Source organism: Balaenoptera acutorostrata, chromosome 3, assembly GCF_949987535.1.
Source record: "Balaenoptera acutorostrata chromosome 3, mBalAcu1.1, whole genome shotgun sequence".
Lineage (NCBI taxonomy): Eukaryota > Metazoa > Chordata > Mammalia > Artiodactyla > Balaenopteridae > Balaenoptera > Balaenoptera acutorostrata.
Genome location: NC_080066.1, coordinates 131,773,125 through 131,789,777, shown reverse-complemented (window position 1 = coordinate 131,789,777; position 16,653 = coordinate 131,773,125). Strand labels below are relative to the sequence as shown.

The window sequence follows — 16,653 nt, the reverse complement described above, 5'->3', positions numbered from 1 at the left end:
AGTGATTTTGTGGGTTTAATGAAAAGGTCAGATGGAGCATGAACTTGTTTTAAGTGCTTGAGAATCATATAGGGAACACAGACAAAATCACACAGGAAATAAAAGGGTGTGCCGCTGTTAGCTGTTTATTTCAGGCATCTGATGATGTTGTGAGGGAAAAAGTTACAAGCCAAACAATAACCTGGAGACTGTTTCTCCTAGAATAATTAAATTTATAAATGTAAACTATGCATGTTGTTATTTTATAAAGCTTTTTGAAAGCAAGTGGAATAAAGGAAAAACAGCTTAGCTGTCTATGGATAATTCCGCTTTGATACCAGTTTGAATAAAACAAGAACCCTTGGGTGGATTTATAATATGACAGTGCAATTCAGGCATGGGATGGATTAAAGGTGACAGGACAGGTGGCGTGTAAGCAACACGCTGACTGCGCAGCCTATAGGAAAACACCGCAGATATGGAAAGCGGTTGGGCACGGAGAGAACTGCGCTCCGTGATGCCCTGCATATTTGTGAAGGAGGATTTCTTAATGGGTGGTATAAATTCAATCCATTACCTTTCATAATAACTTTGTAAATTTAAAACACTGCTCTTTGAAAAGTGCAATCACAGTAAATCTGAGATCCCGTTATATCCAGTACAGCAAGAGACATTAGGACCACAAATAGGTGGCTAGTGACAGCCCACCACAAGGGGTCTACAGAAGGGTCTGCTGCAGGAGATACCCCACCATCCTCCACGACTTCTCTTACCCATTGATACTGAGTTACTTCATCCACATCATCCTCACCATCTTGTGTTTTCAGACCCAACACTCAGGATTCTCCCTCATATTCTTTTATGCCACAGATTATTTCTCAATCCTCTTTCTCGACTTCTCGCACTTCCGGTTACCAGTCTTGAGAGCTGGTTTCCGTTCTACAACCAGGCGTCAGCTCCATCCCAATCCAGGGAAATGGTGAGAAGAAATTCACCTTCCTTCAACATAAAGAGTGTGAAACAAGGATGGGAATCCAGGAAAAAATGAGTACCAAGAGATAAGATTTTTTCCTAGCCCTGTAGTAAGTCTATCACCAAAAACTACAATGAACGGCACAGGTCTAAGAACAGAGGGTGATGCCTATTCAAGAGCCAGTGAGAAGAGTCAGGTGCACACTCAAGGAAAATTCCCAGAAGACTGGATGCCAAACCAAAGCAGGAGGGAGCATGTGGTGGAGGGGTTTCAATGAGCAGCTGGTCTCCCACTACTCTCCTCTCACTCAGAACTTTTTTCAATTGTCACTTCCCTTAAGCCACATGAAGAGTCTTTCCATGATTCTCTCACCTCCGTGGATTTCTATTCTTGGGATTGGGTGCAAAGCCAGGAACTTGAAAGGACTCCTTCTCTTCTCCATAAATCACCAAACAGACAAAAATAGAGCCCATTCACCAGTTACTCTTCTCTTCTCAAAGGGTTCTATTTACAGAGCTCTACCAAGTGAGTTAAAAGGGAAAAGGCTTAGGAAAGTTGGCTGACCTCGGTAACTATCTCTTATGGTTTCACTGAAGTTAAACAGAATGGGCCGGGAGTACATCATCAAGAAGCATGCCACGAGAAAACTACAAAACCTCTTGGTAGAGGTCTTGGTCCTGGAGGCACAAACATTGAGCCCCAAAGAATAAATAAACCTGCAAGTTTGCAATTTGATTTCATAAGCTTATTCTAGAATCACAAACACAATAACTGATTAAAAGAAAAGAATAAAGCTTCTACATGGATGTGTTGAACACACACAGCTCTTTCATTGTGCATAATATAAGTAAAATTTCATTATGATGGAACTATTTAACTTCCTGTACTGCTATTCACCTCCTTCGTGCTTTTTCTAAGAATAACAGCAATTCAAACAATCAAGAAATTATCCATTGTGATTTCTTAAGAAAGGTTCATCTCTTTGTTTCTAAAATGCTCATTTATGTAGTGAATGACCTCGAATTTGCAGGGAAATATTCACCTGATTATGTGATACAATTTGAGGGCATGAATCTAGCAGCAATGATTAAATCTTAAACACAAGTGTGGGACAATTGTTCAGCGAGCGTGCAAAAGTCCTACGTGATTAAGTTAAGCAGGAATTAGAAACCAAAAATACTATATAAGAATCATTGCTTTGCCTGAAATTCTTCTGGGAAAATCAACATAGTATCTATCTCAGAAATCACAAAATCTCTAAGTTGAGAGAGACCTGAGATGACATTAAGGGTGATCCTCTTTGGTAGGGTGACCCCTTTCACCAGGTTGCCTGGGATTTTTCTGATTTTAACACTGAAAACCTCAGTCTTAGGCAAACTGGGATAGTTGTTCACTCACCTCTTTGGATCCAAAGATCCCCTCGAGGACGGAACCTACAAGAGACTTAACTTTCACAGGGTTCTATTCCCAATCATGAGTCAAATCAGTGTCCCTATAACCTATCCTTACTCTGCCTTCTGCAGCAAAACAAAGTTTATTCCCTCTTCTACCTGGTAGCCCTCCAAGTATTCGAAGACTGCCTCTTCCCATCCCGTACTTCCCGAGTCCAGTCTTTCTATTCTCTAGGTTAAATTGACCCAGTTCCTCCATCCACTCCTTGAGTGTTCCTGTTCCATTGGTGACCCCATTACTCTCCTCTGGGCAAGCTCATCTGTCCAGGTCCCTCAGATGGTGACGTTCCAAACTGAGCTCAAGCCTCCACACTCTGCCTGAGCAGAGTCCCTGAGCCCCTCCCCTGTCCTGGGCATTGGGTTTCCATGCCGACAAACTGACATTCCCTTGGCTCATTTGGCCACCACATCCCACTCTTGAAAAACAGTATGATTCACGTCAACGAAAAGCCTTGGAGATTTTCCACACGTACTGTTGTTCAAAGCTCTGCCATCCTGTAGTTATGTAATTGGTCTTTAGACCCAAACATCACACAAGGATCCCTTAGAATGAACCCATTATTGCAGCCCATGATTTCAGCTTTGGATCATAATTCTCTCACCCAAATCATTCACTCCCCTCCCAGGTTCATCTTGTCAGCAAGTATTTTCTGTGCGTCAGCATCTGCAGTCCTTCAAATCATTGGCAGAAATATGTATGAGGTCAGGAGGAAGACCAGCTCATTCGCCAGTGCATGGCTATTGGCTGCATAAAGACAGGTATTCACTTGGGTCCTTTATTTTGAGATATTCTCCAGGGCTTTTCCTATTTCCAGGTTTTAGGAGGGAAGTTGAAACTAGGAGAGAGCAAATACACTGAAGCAATACTTTCTTCATTTTCAACCAGCAACTGCCTTCTCCTTTACCTGTACCCACATATATTCCTTCAGGTGTTTCCAAATTTCAGTCAAGCATGTATGATGGAATTCCCACCATGAGCCTGGAACTGAGCAGGGCCCTGCAGGCAGCGAGTGTGACTTATTAGTGCAATTCCTCTGGTGTCCCCGACTCTCCTCTTCCAAGGTACACATCAGGGTTTCACTTGCCCACCCCTTTTGAAGTTAGGCATGGTCATGTGACTTGCTTTAGCCATTGACACGCTTATAGAATGATATGCCCTGTATCCTGGCAGAAGCTTTAAAAGCCAGCAGTGTGGTTTGTCCTGTTTTCTGCCCACTGCTGTTTTCATCAGGGAAGCAGGTGTCAAGATGAAGCCTTTCATGAGCCTGGGTCCCTGAGAGACACATGACTCACATGATCCAAAGCCCCCTGCTGGCCCACACTTGACGTGCAGGTGGAGTAGGAAATAAAGCCTCTGAGATTTGGGGCGCAATAAGCTCATAGTATAGTTGAACAGATAAATCATACCCACAAAATAAAAGTAGGGACTAAAGTAGCATAGAGTAAAAATCTGAATTGGAAAGTAGAAATAATCAGCAAACAAGATATGGTGCTAAAGGTGAGTCACTCAGACAACGCATTAAAATGGAATTAGGAAAGGGGAAGTCCAATGTGGAATGACAGTTCTCAGAAGACATCTCATTTCTGATAAACAAAAGAAAATTATGTAATTTACTGAAAAATATTCTAGAAAATGGTTCTACAAATATGTTGAGTCTACTCTTTTTTTTATTTTTATTGAAGTATAGTTGATTTACAATGTTGTGTTATTTTCAGGTGAATAACAAAGTGAATCAGTTATACATATACATATACATATATCCACTCTTTTTTTTTAGATTCTTTTCCCATATAGACCATTACAGAGTATTGGGTAGAGTTCCCTGTGCTATACAGCAGGTTCTTATTAGTTATCTATTTTATATACAGTAGCGTGCATATGTCAATCCCAACCTCCCAATTTATCCCTTCCCCTCCTTATCCCCTGGTAACTATAAGTTTGTTTTCTACATCCATGACTCTACTTCTGTTTTGTATTCTCTTTTAAAACTGCAATAAAAGTGTGAACCTAAGTTATGGGCCATTTTAACTATATTTGATTTTAGCCTTTTTAATAACCAGCACTAGTAAGGCACTTTGTTTTTTTAAATGGATATATTATAGGTCTCTCTCCCTCAAAAATGGACAGATTTAGCGCCCTATTAAAGACAGAGGGGTCATCATTTACAGGAGTTTTACAGGAACCTTGGCAATTTGGGGAATGCCAATGAAATGGAGCTGATCTTAACATACACTTAAAATGTGGTTTACTTTATTTTACAGAAAGGTCCATTATTATAACTATAAAAATAAATACTGGCTTGAATCCTCAAGGCCAAATACCAATTTGGCTGATATAGCAAAAATACGGCCTTCTTTTTCTCTTTAAAATATTTTCAGCATCTCCTTTCTGTACTTTTATAGGGAGGGAAGAATTTTGATATTACTTGGAACAGTCATTCACTCAGCAGAGATTTACCAAGCACTCCCTGCCTGGGACTATGCTAGATGATGGCTCTTCATTACTGAGAGGAAGAGTCAAGGGTCTGTCCTCAGGAGGCACAGTTGCAGAGGGGGAACAGCAGGGAGTGGGGAAGGTGTGGGGGACTCTCCAAGTAGAAGAAACACCATGTGTTCCCTACCCTGAAGCAGGAAAGGGCCTTGAGTGTTCAAGGCAATCAAAGTCCAGCATGTACCAATCAAACTGTGTGTGATTCAGGACAAGGATGGGAAATGGAGAGGAAAGTCGTTTGAGATGAGGTTAGAGTTGGGTAATGGGTAAACCACCTGGGCCTTGTAGCCCCTGTTAGGGATTTCTGTTCACATTTTTTCCCAAATGTCCTCAGAGTTTTGAACAGGGGGTGCATCACGACACAATTTCCATTTTAAGAACATCATCCCGGCTACTGCGTGAAGAAGGGATTGATGGGATTAGAGTAGAGATGGGGATTAAGAGGAACTGTTGCAATAACCCAGACAAGAGGTATCAGTGACCGAGACTGAGGTGGTAGCAGTAGTCGTGGCGTAAGTAAATTGATTGGGAATATATTTGGAAGTAAATGCTTCAGGACTAGGTAACGGGGTGGGTATGGGGGGATGGGTGTGTAGGGGAGAACCTCAGGTTCCGGCAGGAACAATTTCTCCACTCTGTGCAGTGGGAAAGCCAGACTGAGGGAGCCAAGTAGGAGCTCTGAGTTGAATTACTGTTCTGAAGCGCAGCAGAGCAGAGTAGCTGAGAGATACACACAGGCGGGTCACGCCCTGAGCACGGGTGTTAGGCTGTGGGAGAGGCTCAGGCGTGTGTAAAATGGCTGTAGGCTCACACAATGGATAAGGGGTGTGTGGTTCAGGACGAGGATGGGGATGTGGGTTTGGAAGATGTGAGCAAGATCAACAATAATGCTTGTGAGCTAAAAGGAAGAAGTCTAATGATTTAAGAAAATAATTCTTGGCAGCCCTTGATCCCACCCCAGACCTACAGAAGAGTATGGAAATGTTCACACCTGACTCCACTGTGCTCTCCAAATCACAGTTCAAAAAAGTGGCATCTCTCCTGTGCTACCCCACATAGCAAGCTAAGTTTGTATTCAACATTTACTGAAGTTTCATCTCCCACTCAATGACTATTTTTCAAAAAAGAATGACATTCTTATCACTTTGAAAGTTTTTACTACCCAAGCAATTTTGAGTAGAAGAATGTTTCCCAAATACCAAACTATGACAAAATGCTTACCAGTTCATGGCAAAATGAGGAAACCAGAACCATGGAATATATATATACATATATATGTATATATACCTCAACATCAGGTGGCCAGCTATCATTTCCCAGAGAAGACGCCCCTTTATTCTGAGATAATATCAGTCCTGCCATTTCAGTATTAAAATGCCCTTCCTTTTATGAAATAATGGTGATAAGAGATCATTTTTAATGTCCTTACTTGGTAAAATTAAAAAAATCAATAATTCTATGTATGACTCCAGTCTTTTTTCAATTGTACCAATCTGTGAAATCCCAAATCAGGAAAGAACCAGAAAAGAGAACAAAAAAGCATCACTGAAAAACTCCAGTGCCAGCTCCCAGCTGGGCACACTCTCTTGCTGGACCATTCCCTCCAGGCACAGCCCTGCAAGTGTCTAGGATTCACCTTTGTGCCTGGACAGACATTGCTAAATGCCATGGATATCTGCAGTTGCTTCCAGACAGTCAAAACCACAAATATTAGGGTGCACTTTATTGGCAATGCTGAGTCATGCTTTGCAAAAGGCAAAGAAATTCCTAAACTCTCAGAACTGTAAACAGGGCCCTGTGTCGCTGGTTGCTCTTTCCTATATGCCCCACCCTGTTGGGACCTTGATTCAATCAATTCAACTACAACAAGACAATTGGAGAGGGACTCCCCTGGTGGCGCAGTGGTTAAGAATCCGCCTACCAATGCAGGGGACACGGGTTCAATCCCTGGTCCGGGAAGATCCCACATGCTGAGGAGCAACTAAGCCCGTGCGCCACAACTACTGAGCCTGTGTGCTGCAACCACTGAAGTCTGCGCACCTAGAGCCTGTGCTCCGTAACAAGAGACGCCACCGCAGAGAAGCCCACGCACCGCAATGAAGAGTAGTCCCTGCTCGCCGCAACTAGAGAAAGCCCATGTGCAGCAATGAAGACCCAATGCAGCCAAAAATAAATAAATAGATAACAATTTTTTTAAAAAACTAAAAAAAAAACAAAACAATTGGAGATATCTGAATACAGTCTGGATATGACTTGCTATTAAGGGATTATTGTTCATTTTGTTAGGTGTATTAATGGCATTGTGTTAAGAAAATATTCTTTTTTTTAGAAATGCATATTTTTAGATATACTTGAAGTGAAATTTATGCCATTTGAGATTGTTTTTAAAATACTTTAGCAAAGATGAACCAGATAAGCATATGTGGCAAGCCATTGAACATTGTTAAATTTAGATGATGAGGAAGGTACATTTCACTATCTCCTTATTTTTAGGTATGTTTGAAAGTTTTCACCAATAAGAAGTGTCAAGGAAGGAGGGGATGGAAGGAACGGAGAAAGACTACCCTCCAACACCCTTATTATCGTTTCATAATGAATTTAAATGCAAGGGAGGGAGGTGGGTTAGGAGAAGAGAGAACTTACCACTAAGTTCACTATCTGTGAACTGCACCCTTGGGGTAGCCTCTGAGATGTGCCCGTCACGTGCACTCACGTGACGCGGCAGGTGGGTGTTACTGTCACCATTTTACAGACAAAGAAAATTAGACTCGGGTTAAATCTACTTTTCCACATGGAAACTAGAAAGAGAACAAACTGGCCAATTGGAGCTATTCTGGCTGCTAAAGAAATTCATTTCCGAGCGGATTAAAAACAAAAGCAATTATGCTAATACCTAATGGGCTGCCTCTAAATCCCCACAAAGCAGACACATGGGCTCTGCCAGGACTGGGGCATCCTCTTTCTCCAGGTCCTTCCCATTTCCCTGCCACCGAGGTAAAGGAACAGGAATTCTGACCTGGGGCACATGAAAAGGACAAGCCGACTTCTGTCATCACATCCAGAAAAAGGCAGGATGAAAACCATAAACCATTGACTACGACACGTGACGCAGAGCCAGTTTCCCGGACACATCAAGAGAGGGGGGGAGGGGGGCTTCCCTGGTGGCGCAGTGGTTGAGAATCTGCCTGCTAATGCAGGGGACACGGGTTCGAGCCCTGGTCTGGGAAGATCCCACATGCCGCGGAGCAACTAAGCCCGTGTGCCACAACTACTGAGCTTGTGCGTCTGGAGCCTGTGCTCCGCAACAAGAGGCTGCGATAGTGAGAGGCCCGCGCACCGCGATGAAGAGTAGCCCCTGCTTGCCGCAACTAGAGAAAGCCCTCGCACAGAAACGAAGGCCCAGCACAGCCAAAAATAAATAAATAAAGTGAAATTCTTTTAAAAAAAAAATTAAAAAAAAAAAAAAGAGAGGGGGGAGGACACCAAACTGAAGGTTCTGCCGAGAGCAGGGAGGAGAGAGCCCGGTAGATCCCTCTGCCCTCCCCGAACGCCTTCTGCCCTGCACGCCCTGCTCCCCTCTCCTAGACACTGCTTCCTTCAGATTTCATCCCTGCTGCAAAACACTCAATGGTGCTGTGCCTCAGCAGCGTGGTGCTTCCAAGGGCAGGCTCGCAGCCAGACCACCAAGGGTCAAATCCTGGAGCTGGGTGACCTGGGACTAGTTCTTAACCTCTCTGTGCCTCATTTCCTCCTCCCCTCTAAAAACAAGGCTAACCCCAGGGCTACTGAAGATGAGTGAGTTCAAGTAAAGCACTTTGAACACGGTGACACATAGCTTGGCATTATTGCTATAACCCACCCTTATCTGGTTTCACCCCAGGCAACTCACTTTACTATTGCTCCTCCAACGCAGGCAGATCCTGTGCCCCTTTATTCCTTGCCTTTGCCTGATGGTCTTCTCAAATATTCTGTCTCCATTGTCTCTGCAAATCCTCCCCACCTGTCAGAACCCAAGTGAAGGCCTACCTTCTCCCCAAGGTCTGCCTTTTGCAGCCTCCCAAATCTCCTGCTACCATCCGTAGTATTTGACCATATCTACCACTACCTGGAAATTTTGGGGAAATGAGTCAGTGAATCACAGTGTCATCAGAAAACAGGCAGCACCTCACAAAAGCAATCAAGGGACTGTTTACAGGGAGGTGGGCAGGGCGAAGGGAAACACAAACGGACAGTGAGGCAACCAAGGACCATCAAGAGGGGAAGCAGTTCTCCCCCAGGCCTGAGGGCACGGGGAGGGGAGCACTTACTGCGAACCAGTGAGAGGCATGGAAGTGGGTACCCAAGTCGCGGCTTTCAAGTTGAGAAAGAGCAACTGCCAAGGCATGGGGAAAGGGGATGAATAAATGTCTCAACCTCCATCTCTCCCACACTCCAGTCTCTTGGAGGTGATTCCACTGGCCAGTCCCAACTGGAGGCCAGTGGCCAGGCAGAGGTCAGTCTCCCAGGGAAGGCAGAGGGTGGAGAATGGATCTGGAGGGGCAAATGGAGACTAATCAGCATGGAGAGGTTTGTACCAAGCTAATCATCACTAAGCTGGGGGCTCTCTTGTATTCGCCCTTGTTGCCTCTCACACGTGGGCCTCTGCAGGAATCAGCATGGTGAAATGGAAAAGCATGGACCTCGCAGTCAGAGACCTGGGTTAGAATCTAATCCAGCTGCACAGCCTTAAGAAAGTGATTTCACCTGAGTCTCTGATTCTCGGCTTCCTCATGTGTGAGATGAGAGCGATGACGCTGGCCTCCCAGGGTTGTGAGAGTTCAATTAGAAAAGTTCTTTCCTCTGTCCTAGTCTCTATTCGAACTAGTTATACTGCCCTTAAGACTGAGACTCTAGCTCTTATACTTCTTCTGTGCCTAGAAATGCCGAAAAAACAGGAGGAATGTGCATACACAGTTCTGAGAATTCAGTCATTCTAGGCAACTTAAGGAATTTGTGTGGTCTTTGCCTTAAGCTGGCTTGTCTACTGAGGAAAGCAGAGAGATCGATACCTAAGGACTCATAGAACCTTGCAAATCAAAGTGTGGTCCAGCAGCATCACCATCACCTGAGAGAGAGCCTGTTAGAAATGCAGACTCTCAGGCACCCTACCTCCTTCCCAGCCCCACCCCTGGAACCTGAATTTTAACAAGATCTCCAGGTGATTTGTATGCACATTAAAGTTTGAGAATTCCTACTTTTGAACTACAAGGAGCTCCAGAGGCCATCTAGATCCTAGTTAAACCACCTCATTTTATAGCTGAGGAAACTGATTCCAAAATGATATAAATTGTCCAAGGACACCAGGGCAGATGCTGCCCCTTGACTAATCCTATAGGCATTTCCAGCCCCCTCATCCCTTGCTACTTTCCACTTTACAAGGTGAAACAACTAAATATTTTCCCAGTCTCCCTTGCAGCTGTGGGTAGCTATCTGACAGTTCCAACCAGTGGCATCTAATGGGAGGGTTTCTTGGAAATCTGCTTTCTTGGGAATGTTAGCCAGCTATGGATGTATCATCCTTCCCTGTTTATTCTGCGTAGTCTGGAGCTGGGGTGGGCATCTTGTGACCACAATAAAGCCACAAGCAAGAGGGTAAAAGGCCCACATGCTAAGGATTGTGGAAGGGAAAGATAAAGGGTACCTGGAAGACATCATTCAGCTGGCAGCTGAATCAATCCAGTAACTTCCTCCTTTTAGCCTTCTTGTTATGCAAAAAAAAAAAAAAAAACAAAAAACTCTCTTTGTGTAAGGTGCCACATGTAGAGTTTTCTGCTACTTGCTGTCAAATCCATCCCATGCAGTGTCACACAGCTAGCAAATGGCTAAGGCAACATTAGGACTCAGGGCCCCTGACTCTTAGCCCAAAGATTTTTTTCCTATGCTTCTTTCATCATTAAGGCAGAGAAATCTCCTTCCTGGCTAAATTTTAATAAACACATATGGAATCAAGAAGGAGAAGCGCTTCTGTGAGGATGCACCTGTTCATGAGAAGAGAGGCGTTATATAAACTCTCGTAAAGTTGACAAGATCTCCAGGGTAGATAATCAGGTTCAATCTAGAAATTCTGCATGTGTGTATTTACCCAACCTTTAAAAAGAGAGACAAAGAAGAGAGGAGAGAGTGATGAGCAGACAGATCCCCATTTCATCAAAAAAATTTCCACTGACCATTTGTGTACCACGTGGTACTTGATCTATAAAATTTAAATAAATGCTAGGTTCCTGTTCCGTGACGCCACCACCAAATGTCATGTTGATTCCTCAGTGCCCAAAGATTCCATTAATATGGATCTACTGAGTTATAAAAAATGCACGCTTGTCTAACTGCAGGTTGCTGTTCCCAAACTTACTTTTTTTAACCATTTTTTTTTAACATCTTTATTGGAGTATAATTGCTTTACAATGGTGTGTTAGTTTCTGCTGTATAACAAAGTGAATCAGTTATACATATACATATGTTCCCATATCTCTTCCCTCTTGCATCTCCCTCCCTCCCGCCCTCCCTATCCCACCCCTCTAGGTGGTCACAAAGCACCGAGCTGATCTCCCTGTGCTATGCGGCTGCTTCCCACTAGCTATCTATTTTACGTTTGGTAGTGTATATATGTCCATGCCACTCTCTCACTTTGTCACATCTTACCCTTCCCCCTCCCCGTATCCTCAAGTCCAATCTCTAGTAGGTCTGTGTCTTTATTCCCGTCTTGCCACTAGGTTTTTCATGACCTTTTTTTTTTTCCTTAGATTCCATATATATGTGTTAGCATACTGTATTTGTTTTTCTCTTTCTGACTTACTTCACTCTGTATGACAGACTCTAACTTAACCATTTTTTATTAAAGTATAGTTAATTTACAATGTTGTGTTAGTTCCAGGTGTACAGCAAAGTGATTCAGATATATATATATGAATATATAGAATATATATGTACTTCTTTTTTCAGATTCTTTTCCATTATAGTTTATTATAAGATATTGAATATAGTTCCCTGTGCTATACAGCAGGTCCTTGTTTTCTACCCAAACTTACTTTTTAAAAATCAACAAAATGAATGAGCTAGAATTTATTAAGTCAGAGAAATCACAAGAGTAAATGAAAGCGACAGCACACCCAGAAATAAGGACAACTTCCAGAAGCTAGACAGCCTATTGGAGGAAATGTCACCTCTGGTTGAGCCCAGGGAAGATTCTGAACAGGCATGACCGTCAGGGCCAGGGTTGAGGGGACAGGACACACTTGCCTCCTGCCCCGGCACAGAAAGGCTTTTGGAGTGAAAGAGGCGCCCATCTGGGCTCCTGCCCAATCAGTCTGTCACATTCAAGTGAGTAAATTGAGTTATCAGATACCGAGCCCTCATAATCGTTTTGTTTTTGTAAAGCTACTTTTTTACAAAGCAGGTTTTCATCCTTACTGAAGCCTTGTCGGGTTGGGTCTGTTCCCCGTTTTACAGATGAGTAATTAGGAAACTTTCTCAAGATCACATACCAACAAGTAGAAAGGAAAAACTCCATAAGCCCCTGCAGGATCTTACCCTGTTTCCCTCTAACCTCATTGTGATATTTTCCCTCACGTTTAGTCAGCTTCAGCCCTTCTGGCTGGGCCCCAACACACCACTCATTCCATTCCATTTCTTACCTCTTATTTCTGGTCTCAGGTTAAAAGTTACCTGTTTAAGAAATCTTTCCCTCAAGCCCTATCCCAGACTAAGCATTCTTTTAAGAACTCCCAGAATGCTGCATACTTCTTAGCACTTGCAACTGTCATTAACTAACCAATTGATTGATGATTAAATAAATCATATAATGTCTTATTTACTCTCTGATGTTGGCACCAAGGGGTGGCTCAGTGTTCTGTTGGGGGAGAGGGCCACTTGACAGTCCCCATCAGCTTTTCCTTACCATCTACCCCAAACAAACGGATAACATGAGAGGAGACTAGTCATTTTGCAACACAAAATGGCCTTCAGCATAAATCTCTATGCCACTCTCTTTCTCTCTTAAAATCATATTGAAGCCCCTGTCCCTTTCCCTATAGAAACTTTAGAACCGTGTTTTAGTGTCTTTCACTCTATTAGAGTAAGCACTCCGCCGAGGCACAGACTGTGTCTTGTTCACCCTTGAATCCCAGCACCTGACACAGTGCTTAGCACATGTGGTAAGCAGTCAAGTGTTTGCTGAGTGAATGAATGAACAGATGAATGAATGACTTAGTACTCTGGGATGGGAGTTTTTCCACGATACCCCCTGCCTCCTCCCAGGTAGAAGGCTACAGAAACTGCTGCCTGGGACATTCTCTTCTTCGGTCTTCAAAGCACAGCTTTGGTGGGATCCAGGGCTGGGAAAAGTGCACCCCCTGACAGACAAATCTTGGTTATGGATTTAGACTCGATGTTTCACGCCACACTCAGTCCCCTTCCAGGGGTACCTTCTCTTGGTGGGGAGAAGTATGACCCAACAGACCCAACAAAATCAACTCAAGAAGGACAGAATGTATGAGGGCCCAGAGGTCCTTATCTTCATCCCAGCTCTCAACATTTGGAAGAATAAAACTCTTTAGGGCCCCTTTCTCAAAATCCCTTGGAGATATTGATTTAAAAAACAAACAAACATAACAATTCCAGGACACCACCCTAGACCTACTAAATCAGAATCTCTGGGGATAATCCAAGAAATCTGTGTTTTTAACAAGCTCTCCAACAAATTCTGATGTTAAGTGTGGGACAGTCTTAGCTCTCAAGTCCCCTTTTAACCTAGGATTTTCAGAGGCTGAGCATCAGTTTAGTCCAGGCCAGGCCTGGGAGGCAGAGGAATTCCATGGAACTCAATGAGAATCCATCCAAACTAGCCTTTTACATTTTCAAATTACAGCATAAAAGTCACCACCCCTGGCAAGTGGCCTGGATCTCTGCCCCTTCAGCGCCCCCATAAGCTTATCCTTATCACAGTCAGGGTATCTCTGACCTGCCAGAGGGAGAGGAAAACGAAAGGATTAGGACCTGGTTTATGTCACTTAAAAACACAGTTCAAAGTGCCAGATTAAACCTGGATGGCACAGGAATGCAGTAGTTTGTCTTTGTTTATTTTGAGGAAGAGCAGGGACATCTGGGCAGCCAAATCCCCAAACCAAGACAGAATCACAAAGCCCATCTCCCAGGTATCTTGTGTCTAAGGAGTCACCCTCAGATGCTGCTGGGTCCCACCCAGGCCCCTGCTGAGGCAAAACTCCCACCGAAGTGCCCATAGTCAGGAGGGGCCCAGGGCCAGGTCACAACTGACCCACAGTGCTGACCAGGGGTTCACGGACTCTTTTGTTCTTTAAAAAATGGACATTTTTGAGAAATTGATGACAACCGGCACCGCTCTCCTCAACACCAATAAAACACACATAATACCCAGGATTTTTCATATAATTTCAGAGGTGCACAGGCTAACTGGAGCCCATCCATGGACCTCTGCCCTTGAGCCCCAGATTAAGAACTATCATAAACATGATGGAGGATTAAGAACCTGAAATGTCTAGGCTTTTTCATCCATACGTGAGGAAAGTCAAGGTGGGGATGGGTTGGGATGGATAAGGAGAAAAGTTGTCTGTATTCTTTTTATTCCTGTTCTGTTTGTTAACTGAAATTTGGCAGAAATGTAGATATATGCAATAATTAATTTTCTGGTCCTTTTATTAATCTGAAGTGATTTTGTTATTTTAGGGACATTAATAATTGACTATATAAAATTTAATCTGCTTATAAATAATCATGCTTGGCAAATTTAAAAGTATAATCTTTTGTGGCACATATATACAATGGAATATTACTCAGCCATAGAAAGGAACGAAACTGAGTTATTTGTAGTGAGGTGGATGGATCTAGAGACTGTCATACAGAGTGAAGTAAGTCAGAAAGAGAAAAACAAATAGCGTATGCTAACACATATATATGGAATCTAAAAAAAAAAAAAGAAAAAGAAAATGGTCAGAAGAACCTAGGGGCAAGACAGGAATAAAGATGCAGACCTACTAGAGAATGGACTTGAGGATACAGGGAGGGGGAAGGGTAAGCTGGGAAAAAGTGAGAGAGTGACATGGACATATATACACTACCAAACGTAAAATAGATAGCTAGTGGGAAGCAGCCTCATAGCACAGGGAGATCAGCTCGGTGCTTTGTGACCACCTAGAGGGGTGGGATAGGGAGGGTGGGAGGGAGGGAGATGCAAGAGGGAAGAGATATGGGGACATATGTACATGTATAACTGATTCACTTTGTTATAAAGCAGAAACTGACACACCATAAAGCAATTATACTCTAATAAAGATGTTAAAAAAAAAAAAAAAGAAAGAAAGAAAGATGGCCCTCACCAAGATCCAAATCTGGTGACACCTTGATTTTGAACTTCCCAGCCTCCAAAACTGTGAGAAATAAATTTCTGTTGTGTAAAAAAAACAACAACAACAAAAGTATAATCTTCAAGACAATTAAATATTTACTAGTTGCACTGACTTTAAAATATTTTATATTTGTGGTGGGGTATGAAACTACTATACTGTTCAAGAATTTAGGTTTAATTTTCACTATTTTATAAGAAGTACCCCAGAACTGTAAACATTTTCTTTAAATAAAAACTATGCTTTTTTTTTTTTTTTTTTTTTTTTTAATCCTTTGTCTATCTCAAGTTCTTGTGTCTAAGAGGAGGACCGGTTCTTTCCCCCTCCATACCTGAGACTTGTTCTAGCTCCTGTTTGTTAGTCATTTGGGTTGCATACCGATGCTCCTACTCTCACAGGCCTGGCCAACTGTCTGCCAACTCTGTGCCGAATCGCCTAAGAGTGAGCCCACCCGCAGAGAAGGCACTGGGTCTGTCTTCCTTTTCTGTAAAATGATAGTGGCTCCCTGAACGTCATAAGCCTGCATTTATACCACTTTCCATTGATTCTAAGACACACCTTTCCTTATGTACCGTGAAGGAAAGAACACTGTCCATTCAACTAGGACACAATGCCTTAACAATAGACCCCACAGTTATGCAAGCCTCTCCTTGCTTTGACTTCTTTTAATTCAAGAAGTGTTGATATTTTCTCCGGTCACCCAGCTGGGCTTGTGATGGCAACCCTAACGTGGATCTCAGTAAGAGTTTCTTTTACTTCGGGGATGGTTCTTCCTCTCTTTGCTTCTGGAAAGCACTCAGTTGTTGCTTTGCAAAAACTATGAACTTGTGTTCGTTCCTCCAACCACGTATATCTGCTTCACCAATATCAAAGCCCTGTTGCTCTGTTTCTACACCTTTTTGCACACATGATAATTTTTCATTTCAATGCCAAGTCATAGTGTGATCTTTCTGAGGGCCTTTTAAATGGCAACTCAACACCTGCAGTAAGAACAGTGCACTTAATTTGACTGAACTGATGGCAACATGAGCAACGATGGCCAAGTTGGAGCACCATTTACAACTGCATCTCCACTGAGCCCAGCTGACACCATCAACTGATCCCCAGAGATGCTGGAAGGTGGGAAATGTGCCTTCTAGAATAATGAAATATGGTGCCCACTCCCTACCCCATCCCATCCTCTTAACATCTCACTTAGACCAGGAGTCGTAACTAAAATTAGGAGGAAAATAATTCCAACCAAGAAGAAGATAATGGTTAAAAGAATAATATAGGCTTTTCACTATTCAGACTCATTTCACTGTTCTGACTCATTTCCATTGCTCTATCTTAAAGTGAGGGCCT

General features: G+C 43.0%; 1 protein-coding gene across 2 annotated transcripts in view; it reads right to left on the bottom strand.

The window, feature by feature from the left end:
- TMX1 (thioredoxin related transmembrane protein 1) overlaps positions 1 to 16,653 on the bottom strand; it is a 112,456-nt gene that overhangs the window by 44,344 nt on the left and 51,459 nt on the right. The window contains exon 9 of one of the 2 annotated variants that reach the window (XM_057542166.1): positions 963 to 978. The exons of the other annotated variant lie outside the window; for it this stretch is intronic. Coding sequence (XP_057398149.1) covers position 978 — 1 coding nt within the window. The 3' untranslated portion in view covers positions 963 to 977. Of the gene's footprint in view, positions 1 to 962; positions 979 to 16,653 lie in introns of those variants that run through there. 2 annotated transcript variants of the gene reach the window in all.